The 10190-nt window shown below is 34.7% G+C and overlaps 2 protein-coding genes and 1 long non-coding RNA gene across 4 annotated transcripts; 1 reads left to right on the forward strand and 2 right to left on the reverse strand.

The window, feature by feature from the left end:
- Positions 1–776: 776 nt before the first annotated feature.
- On the forward strand, positions 777–7284 carry LOC113736247 (uncharacterized). The gene is made up of 3 exons (XR_003459667.2): positions 777–1542; positions 5602–6030; positions 7010–7284. It is a non-coding gene; the product is annotated as an uncharacterized lncRNA (long non-coding RNA).
- A 798-nt stretch (positions 7285–8082) lies between these two features.
- Positions 8083–9119, reverse strand: LOC113737327 (uncharacterized). 2 transcript variants are annotated; one of them, XM_072084711.1, is made up of 3 exons: positions 8775–9119; positions 8526–8685; positions 8083–8450 (listed from the first exon to the last, which is right to left on the reverse strand). In XM_072084711.1, the coding sequence occupies exons 1-3, from the start codon at positions 9099–9101 to the stop codon at positions 8098–8100; spliced, it is 840 nt and encodes a 279-aa protein (XP_071940812.1). In that variant the 5' UTR covers positions 9102–9119; the 3' UTR covers positions 8083–8097. The 2 variants fall into 2 exon arrangements, with proteins under 2 accessions (XP_071940812.1, XP_071940811.1); XM_072084710.1 differs by having other exon boundaries at positions 8083–8685.
- A 477-nt stretch (positions 9120–9596) lies between these two features.
- On the reverse strand, positions 9597–10190 carry LOC140038361 (uncharacterized). Its single transcript, XM_072083697.1, has one exon. The coding sequence runs from the start codon at positions 10188–10190 to the stop codon at positions 9597–9599; it is 594 nt and encodes a 197-aa protein (XP_071939798.1).

The raw sequence follows: 10190 nt of genomic DNA on the forward strand, positions 1-10190 counted from the left end.
TTCTTGTCATTATAATCTTGAATAAATTAGTGATAACATTATGTCATCACTAAATTTTCTTTGATTTTGACTTAACAATAATGTCTTATTAATAGCATTTGATTATTTTTAATGAAAGTCTGTTATAACCATAGAATTTGACTTTCGTTATTTTCAATTAATGATGTACTTTAGTGCTGCAATTATAAAAAATTGCAGGGCTAAAATATTTGCAAATTATAAAAGTATATTTTCACTTATATGTAATTAACAAATTTTGCCACCTATATTGATGAAAATTTGTGTTTTTGTACTAAAAAATAAAGAATAATACTATAGCAATAAAATCTATGCTTCAAACCAAATTAAAAATAAAAAAAAGCATGATGATTGGTCTCAAATGTTGGGAAAATGATTATTTTTATTGAAACTATGTTATAACCATATAATTTGAGTTTAATTATTTTCAATTACATGATGTTCTTTAGTGCTGCAATTATAAGAAATTAGTATAAAATATTAGCAAATTATAAAAGTACATTTTCAATTATATGAAATTAACAAATTTTGCCACCTATGTTGATGAAAATTTTTATTTTTTGCTAAAAAATAAAGAATAATACTATAGCATTAAAATCTATGGTTCAAACCATATTACAAATCCAGAAAAAAACATGATTTTTGGTATCAAATGGAGGGAAAATGAGTGAAGTCAAAATTTTGATCAAATCATAGTGAAAGTGCCGCGCAACAAAAACAATATCCAAAGCAAAGCAAAGACCAAAGCAGCGGAACACATTCTGAAAAGAAAAGCAACGGAACACTTGGTCTGAGTTAAAGCAACGGAACACTTGAGCAACACAAACTTTCACCGAGCTGAAACAAACAAGCTTCTGCACTGAGCACAAAACAGAGCTTCCGCACGGCACCTGATACCTTCACCCACACAACAAATCCGTTCTCTGGCTTCTCACTAGCATCACCATGGCTGTCCAGCATTAAAGGGCAAGGTTTTCATTGGAAAGGTTCATTTTTCTCTCTCCTATACATTTTCCCCAATTTTTCCAAATCCCTAATATTCTACAATATTTTTTGCAAATTTCTGCCCAAAATCTTTTAGCTGTCGAGGAAGAAAAGGGGGACGTCGGCAGGGGAACGAAGGAAAAGACTAAAGTTTCATTTGGGGGCTGGTGATTGAGGAAGTGAAACCAGAAACAGAGAAAGGTCTTGGCCTAGAGGGGACACAAAGAAAATACAGAGCAACAGCCGCTCATCGGCCATCACAGCGCGCAATCTCCATAGCTGCCGTCACTCTGCTCTCATCCAATTTCCGCCGCCTCCAAGTTCCGCCACGGCACCTCCATTTCGTGCGCCGCCTAGCTGCCTGACGCATCTCCCCTTCCCGCACGGCCTTTCTCTCTCACTGTCGCTCCTCGATTTCATGTTGCCACCCACCACTGGCGCCCAGCTCCAGCGCGGCTACCATGGCAGCTACAGCCGCCTGATCATTCGCACCTTCCTTCGACCATCACCATCGCCTGCAGACTTCGCCAAGCAAACGCTGTAAGCCGTCTGCCTTCTTTGAATTTTAGTTTTCCATTTTTAGTATGAACATTGAAAAGTCTCAAAGCATGTTTGCCGTGCGTTTGTTCAGTGCCAACTTCATGTTGATTGCTAACGATTTTAGATTGTATGCTATTGTATGTTGTTTGGACTGAAATCTCTTGTGTTTTGACAAATTTTGGGGGGCTAATTACAGTCCCAATTGAGCAAAAATTGCTGGATCCTTCTATGCCCATGTACTGTTTGTTAAAATGCCCGAGTGAAGGTCTAAATAGAAGATTGATGCCTAATCTGCTTGGGGAAGACGATCGTTTGCTTAAATTTGCAATTCCGGTCATTCCATTTTCTTTTTTGTAATTTAGCCCCAGAGTTCCTGAACTTCGTAATTCGACCCTAAAACATCCATAATTCATTCAGTTAAGTCCCTATTTAGTTGCATTTGAACCCCTCTAAGAATATCACTTTCAAACTCCATTTACGTTTTCTGTTGTTTTCTATGGCTTTTTTGTTTAGTTTTATGAAGTTGGATGTTTCTTTTCCTGTATCATTTGTTTTGCAATTTGTTTCTTGGCAAAATTGAAGTGGGTTTTTCTTAGAATCATTAGTAAAGGTTGGTTTGATTTGGTTTGGTTGTTTTTTTTAAAATATAGCAAGCTTTTGCTGTTTTCTTGCCCATAAGGTCTGTTGGAGTTCAAGGTGATCAAAGAACACATTCTCATGTTGTTGCATTGAGAGCTGTCACAAGTCAAGATGGGATGACTGCTGACTGGTACAATTTTGAACACAATTTCCTTGATGTTGTTGCAAGAAAGATATGCAATAGTGTACGTGGTGTAAATCGAGTTGTTCAAGATATTACTTCCAAGCCTCCATCAACAATTGAATGGGAATAATATCATGTGATATGCAGCGTGGTTGATAAAGTTTGGAAAAATCTTGCGGCTTTCTGCTGATCTATTAAAAGGTACTAATTCTTGTAGTCAAAGATGCTGATAAGTGATTCATGAATTTTTTTTTATGAAGAAATATTTATTATTTTAAAAAAAAAAAAAAAAGATGGTGAAAACTTCAATTTTGCAGGAAGATTGTTGCGCGCTCCAATGGTGACTTTTTTTTCGTAAGTATCAGTTCCAATGTTGATGTTAATTTTTAGCTTTTTAAATCAAATTTGGCTATTTTACTTTTCCGTGTTTGTCTTCATACAAAGATGTCTATTTCATATTCAATTACTGATTGAAGGATTTGCAGTACTCTCGATTTTCAAGTAAAAGTTGCCGGTGAAGCTCAAGTGGCTGCTTCCTTCTACACTACCACTCATACCTCACTCTTTTTTCTTTTCTTTTTTTTAGGTGCGGTTTCTTGTCTTTTTCTATTTAAACAAAATTTTGGCCTTTCTCTTTTCTTCGTTCAGTTTTATCGTTTTACTTAAATAATTTTGGGTTTCTTCATTGTCTAGGTCTATGCAGCTACTACTGTCTTTCTTGTACCATTTTTGGAGATCAAGGGAAATTTCCTGAGGTGAACTTCAATTTCATTATTTATGGGTTATTTTCTTGCGTTGCTTAGGTAATTTCTTTTAACCACATAATACATCAAAATTCATAAAAACACAATAAGTTTACAGAAATTTAAGGAAAGTTTCATGGTACCAATAATTTTTTACCTTGTTTTGCGTCCAATCTATAGATATGCTAAATCACCCTTGCCGGAAGTCATAAAAGATTTCCTTTTTTGTGTTAAAATATTTGGCTATGGGTTCAACATCAATTTTAGTGCTTTTGCACAATTATACTACAGGTTGTAAGCATTTTTTTAACTCTATTTTAATGTTGAGTTAATATCGAAGACAGTGTAGTGGAGATAGGTTTTGCATTCAGTTGGTAATATGGAACAGGCTTGTCCTTAAAGTAATTGTCTAGGTACTATCACAACCACCAACCAATGAAAAACACTGGTAGTTAAGTACCATCTTACGTGTATTGAGAACTAATTTTAGGATTCCCAGTTTTGGAGGATGAAGTATGAGAAGACTTGTATGCAAAACAAAGGTCTCGTTCTTTCTTTATCTTACATCTATTCATATTCAAATATTTATAACCCATTGATATGCACAAAACACGCTCATAAAAATATAGCTGGTTAGATGCTCTGAATTTCATTAGCCATAATGTTGACCGTCTGCCTGATGCATTGGATTGTAAATATTGTGAAGTGAAAAAATTCTACTTAGAGACAGCGAACTTTTACTATTCTGATGGCAAGGTGGTGCTCAATGAAAATAAGCTGCCTGATTATTCGATTCAGTGACTGTCTGCCTGATTATTGTTTTTGCCTGTTAATGTGCTAGATTATCACTGTATAGGCAGAAACTCTGGTAAAACAAGATTACACATCTGATATTATGCCTGTTGATGTTACAGCAAAAAAAGCTCTCATAATTTCTTGATATTATGTCTGTTGATAGTCAAACAACTATAGCTCATTGATCAGCATTGGCCTAATTTTCAATGATAAAAGAACACCTTTTTTTTACTAGCCATTGATGTCTATTTTCATTGTTTTTGTGCTATTATTTTTTCTATTTCATTTTCATAAATGAAATTTTTTTTATCTGTAAATTGGTTGGAAATGATTCAAATTAGTTCTCTCCAATTAAGCCAAAAAGTATATCAATTCGAAATGAGCCAAAAAACAAAGAGTTATTATCTGCCACGCCCTCCTCACGTAGCAAGTGACTAAAGATTTTTAGAATAACTATTATAGGATCTTCTTTAAACTAACTCAGTTCGCTAATTTGATAGGTACTATTTGATACTTTCAAAGCCATTTTTTAGCAAGGAAGGATTGGGAAGGAAGAAAAAAGGGAGATGGGAAAAAAAACCATTAACCACTAGGCTATCTATCAGATTGTTCTTCGCAGTTCATATCCTTCTTCTGTTCCTGCACTGTTTGTTAGTTTGATACTTGATGTTCATTTCATTTTCTTGAAATTAAATGAGTTCTTATTTTTTCCACTTGTTCTTGGGATGGTCACCACAATGTTTGAGCAAGCTCTTCGAACTCTTCAATCCCACGGTTGCTCGAGTAATTGTGGATTTCATCATGAGTGTGGAATTGCTTCATCCTGCAGTGTTTTAGTTTTTTTCTCTCAAAAACTATACATAAGAGTTTTACTTTTTCCAATAATATTTTTCGGTGCAAAAGGCTGTCTATCTACAATTTCCATCACCAAAGAATAAGCTGCAAAATTGGGAATAGTCATTGGAATAGATCTTGGAACTACCTATTCATGTGCTCATATTTACAAAAATGGTCATGTTGAAATCACAGCAAATGACCAAGGAATCGTATTAAGCCATCATGGATTGCATTTGCTGGTAGCGAAAGACTGATTCGATGTTAATGTTGAAAGAACTATCTTTGATGTCAAGAGACTTATTGGATGAAAGTAAGGCACACTCGTGTATTTATCATTTTTGCTGGAACATTTTGGTGTGTATACATATGCTCACTGAAGTCTTAACTGTTATATAACAGGATTGAGACTAATGAAGTTTAGAGGGATATGAAGCTCGTTCCTTGTAAGATTGTGAACAAGGATGGAAAACCTTATATCTAGGTGAAAATTAAGGATAGTAAGGTTAAAGTCTTCAGTCTTGAGGAAATTAGTGTAATGGTTTTAACTAAGATGAAAGAAGCAGCTGAAGCTTTCCTTGCAAAGAAAATTAAGGATGTTGTGGTAACTGTTCCCGGTATAGTTCAATTTCTAGAGTTACTCGTTGAATCATATTTTACTTCAATGATGCCCAGAGGCAGGCAACAAAGAATGCAGGTATTATTGCTGGGCTGAATGTTGCTAGGACTATCAATGAACCCAGAGCAGCAGCAGTTGCCTGTCTAACTACGAATTAAAAAAGTTTATCTAACTACACTAATTAACTGTTGATTTTGCAAAATATTGAACAATGATTAAAGCAACCAATTTCTTGTATAAGTTTTATTAGTTACATTTCTTATAAAAAGCTTTCATATGGTTCTAATTGCTCTGTTTTATTGTAGGCAAAGGCTTTCATCAAAGGATTATAGAATATTTCATCAAGTTGATTAACAAGAAACATGGAAAGAACATCAGCAACCACAATAGACCACTTGGAAAACTGAGGGAAGCTGAACGTGCCAAAAGAGCTTTAAGCAGCCAGCAGCAAGTTAGGACTCATGCTTGATTTGACGAGTTGAACAATGACCTCTTTAGCAAAAACATGGGACTTGTCAAGAAGGCTATGGGGGATGCTGGTTTGGAGAACCACCAGATGCATGAAATTGTTCCTGTTAGTGGGGCTACCAGGATCCCAAAAGTCCAATAACTTCTCAAGGACTACTTTGATGGAAAGGAACCCAACAAGAGTGTAAAACCAGATGAAGCAGTGGCTTATGGGGGTGGTGTTCAAGGAGGTATTCTAAGCCGGAAAGGTGGTGATGAAAGCAAAGGTACTTTTTAAAATTTTTAATGGACATGTAAAACTTGATATTTTGCAAACTTAAGATGCAACTTGATTGTCTCAAGAAAGTTGAAACTGTTGGTATTGAAACTGTTGCTGTGGTAATGACCAAGTGATTGGTACTTGTGAATTTATTTTGCTGCTTCATAATTTATGAATTCATTCCTTGTGAACCCAGAACAAAAAAAAAATTTGCATGTGACCAAGTTGTAGCAATATCTTGCTACTTCCATTAACTGTTACTGCAGTAATGACCAAGTGATTGGTACTTGTGAATTTATTTCATTGTCATCTGAGTTGTTGTTACATGTTAATGGAATGTATTTGAACGTCAAAGGAGCCTCTTTCTTTTGAATCATCTATACTAAATTACTGCTGTATATGTAAATATCATGCTTTCCTTTTTCTTGTGAATCATCATTACTGCATTGGCTGTATCCTTTGTATTAGTACATGACTACTCTTTGAACTAATATATTTTTGACTAATACTCCTTTTCACTCCCAGCCCAAGTTCACGATACACACCACATCACTCTTTTCATCATCTAAAATATTAAAAATATTACAATAACAAATACAACCTTACTAACAGGTCTAAAGTTCCCACGCCTTGCGTGGGAAGCAATCACCTAGTTTTAATATATAAACAACCAAAAGCATAAACATTAAACAATAATTACTGTGGGAGTCCAATTTAATTGTTCAATAAGTTGAGCTATTTAAAGAAGAAGAAAGAAAATTAAAAAAAACTGTTTTAGAGAGCTCTTTAGTTGAGCTTATGCAGTGTTGTATTTGTATAGATTGGACTGTGATTTCTAACTTCTTGCTGGTGTTGTAATATGTGGGCCCAAATTATATGAGCTTCTTAATGAATTGTAATTTTTGTCTTAATAATCTAAGTCTCATTACTTGTTCTTTATTATTGTACTCCTCCCCTTACCTACTTCTTTTACTCTTTTATGACAGATAAATGCTATTCATACTAGCTTTTGGAAGATATCTATGGTTATGGTTGAAGAATGTTGAAGACAAAATTGCCTTTTACTCATGGAGTGGTTCATTTAGATGTTCTTCAATTTCTTAAACTGTGATTGCTTTTGTAAATGTACCTTATGTACAAGTGATATTTTGGACAAATGTTATTTTTGTAGGCATTAGTTGGGCAATGTACACTTGAATTTGGCATTTGAGAATGCTATATTATTACCATGTAATCTAATGCAAATACTTTTGGTTATCAATCGTTCATGTTTATTTGTATGGTTTGTTTAAAATCAATGATTTAGCAATGATTACAGGCCAAATTATGACTATTAAGCTATTATGAAATTATCTAATGACAAAAAAAAGTTGTCACAAAATAGAAAATAAAAACTACTTGTCACAACAGAGACTGTCACTAAATCTAAGTTACATTTGTGATGACAATTGTTGTCAGTAAAATAGTTATATACAATGGCTTTCGGTGCTTTTTAGTGACGACTTTAAGTAGAGCATTTTTGACAAAAGGTCAATTCGTCAATAAAACACTTCCAGATTGTCGTCACTAATAACAACTATTTAGTGACGACCAAATAATTGTCACTAAATAGTTGTCATTAGTGACGACAATCTGGAAGTGTTTTATTGACGAATTGATCTTTTGTCAAAAATGCTCTACTTAAAGTCGTCACTAATGAGAACTATTTAGTGACGACATTTTAGGTCGTCACTGTTTACTTTTACCGACGGGGATTTAGTGACGACTTTGTGACGATCAAAAAGTCGTCAATAAAAGGTATTTGTGACGATATTTGTATGTTCTGTGATGACTTTGTGTTGTCACTGATGAACAATTTTCTTGTAGTGAGTTCATATCCTCCATCTTCATCTCCGCAACAACCAAAGCGGCAATATCCACCACCAGGGACGGAGCCAGAAATTTATTTTTGGGGGGGCTGAAGTGTATTAAAAAATTTTTTTTGTGACGAAATAAATATATTTAATAAGTAAAATTTAGAATCAATAATTATAAAAATAATAAAAACGTATAATTATACATACCCAAAAATTTGTTATTGATTAACACTTGAAGTATTGGTAGTTGTTGCACTCGAATAACGAAGAGGAGGCAATTGCATTCTGCGAGTCTTCATCCGTTGAAAACGCTGCAATATTTGCTCATTTTCAATTGTTGCAAAAATATCCTTCTCGATGTATACAACCAGACAGTCATTCATCCACTCGTCTCCCATTTTGTTGCGCAAATCAGTCTTGACAATATTCATTGCAGAAAATACTCTTTCAACAGAAGCAGTCGCAACTGGTAGAACTAATGCCAACTGGATCAGACGATAAACCAATGGAAAAACTGTATTTTTACCAGTTTTAACCATTTGTTGAGCAAGACTTCCCAAATCTCCAACTTCTGAAAATTGAGGATCGCGTTGCACATTATAAATATAATTTCGAAGTTGAGACTCAAGATATAAATAATCGTTACTTGAGAAGTCTTCAGGATATAAATCAGCAAGACGGAGTAGTTTCTGCACATTGAATTGAGAGAAAGAACTTTTTGGATCAAGACATGCTATGCAACTAAGCAATTCCGTGCTAACTTCCGAGAAACGATTATTCATCTCTTGTATAATTAAATCAACAACCTGACATCACAACAATAATAAAATTAATAACTAAGAAAATCTGCTAACAAGTAACAAATGTAATGAAATAATAATTTCAAAAATAATACCTCACAAAAAATTTCCACGCGATAATGATGAAAATTAGTGATGGTTTGACCTCTGCGACTGCGCCTGGCATTGCCACGGATTGCTATACTGTCTTCCATATCAATCACGGGAATCATATTCAACTCACAAAAATTGTTGACTTCATCTAAAATTATTTGCCATCCCTCTTCCCTAAAGTCTTGCAATTGAGATTTCATAGTATCAATCAAACTCATGGCTTGGACAATATTTTGATCCCTTTGTTGCAAAACAAGTGACAAGTCATTTGTGATTCCCAATAAATACTTCATCAGGTGCAATGCAAAAACAAACTCATAATCATTCATTCTATCAATCAAACCCCTGGCCATATCTCTATTGTCAGAAGTGGTGGCATCATCTTGTATATTTCCCAATATTCCAATCACCGAAGCCCACATAGAGGATAGACGAAGTAATGTTAGATAGTGTGATCCCCAACGAGTATCCCCTGGTCTTGCTAAACTAGTTTCTTGATTTTTGCCTTTTCCACTAATAATATCTCCACTGTCTAAAAGTGTAACAATCTTATCATGTTCTATTTGTCTTAATTGATCTCTCCTTTTACATGATGCTCCAGTTAAATTGACAATCATAGAGACATAGACAAAGAATTCACTGACAATGATATTTCCCTTAGCAACAGCAACAATAACTAACTGGAGTTGGTGAGCAAAACAGTGAATATACATCGCATAGGGATTTTCTTGTAATATAAGGGCCTTCAAACCATTGAACTCACCTCGCATATTTGAAGCTCCATCATATCCTTGACCTCTCAATTTGGATAATGATAATCCGTGTTACGTGAATAAAGAATCAATTGCATCTTTCAAACAAAGAGATGTGGTGTCAGACACATGTACAATTGCAAGGAAACGTTCAATCACACGCCCTTCTTTGTTCACATATCTCAAAACAACTCCCATTTGCTCTTTCACTGAACTGTCTCGAGACTCATCAACTATTAGGGAAAAATAATTGTCTCCAATATCATTGATTATAACACTTGTGATCTCTGAGGCACAAGCATGTGCCAGATCTTTTTGAATCATTGGAGAAGTTAGTTGATTATTTGCAGGAGCATTTTGATTTACAACCTCAAAAATCTCAGTATTTCGCTGGCTATACCACTCAAACAATTCAAGAAAATTGCCTCTATTTGAAGAACTAGTTGACTCATCATTTCCACGAAAAGCCAATCCTTGCTTCAAAAGAAAGCGGGTCACATCCAGAGCAGCAGTTAAACGGGTGCGATATGCAATATCTATTTCGCGCCCACAAGATCGTAGCACATTTGACACACTATGCCTTTGATCTTGAAAACTTTCAAACTGTATTCTAGCATCATTATGGCAACTATTCACAGCTCCAATATGTTCATTAAATCTTTCCAT

The sequence above is a fragment of the Coffea arabica genome, chromosome 3e, assembly GCF_036785885.1.
Source record: "Coffea arabica cultivar ET-39 chromosome 3e, Coffea Arabica ET-39 HiFi, whole genome shotgun sequence".
Lineage (NCBI taxonomy): Eukaryota > Viridiplantae > Streptophyta > Magnoliopsida > Gentianales > Rubiaceae > Coffea > Coffea arabica.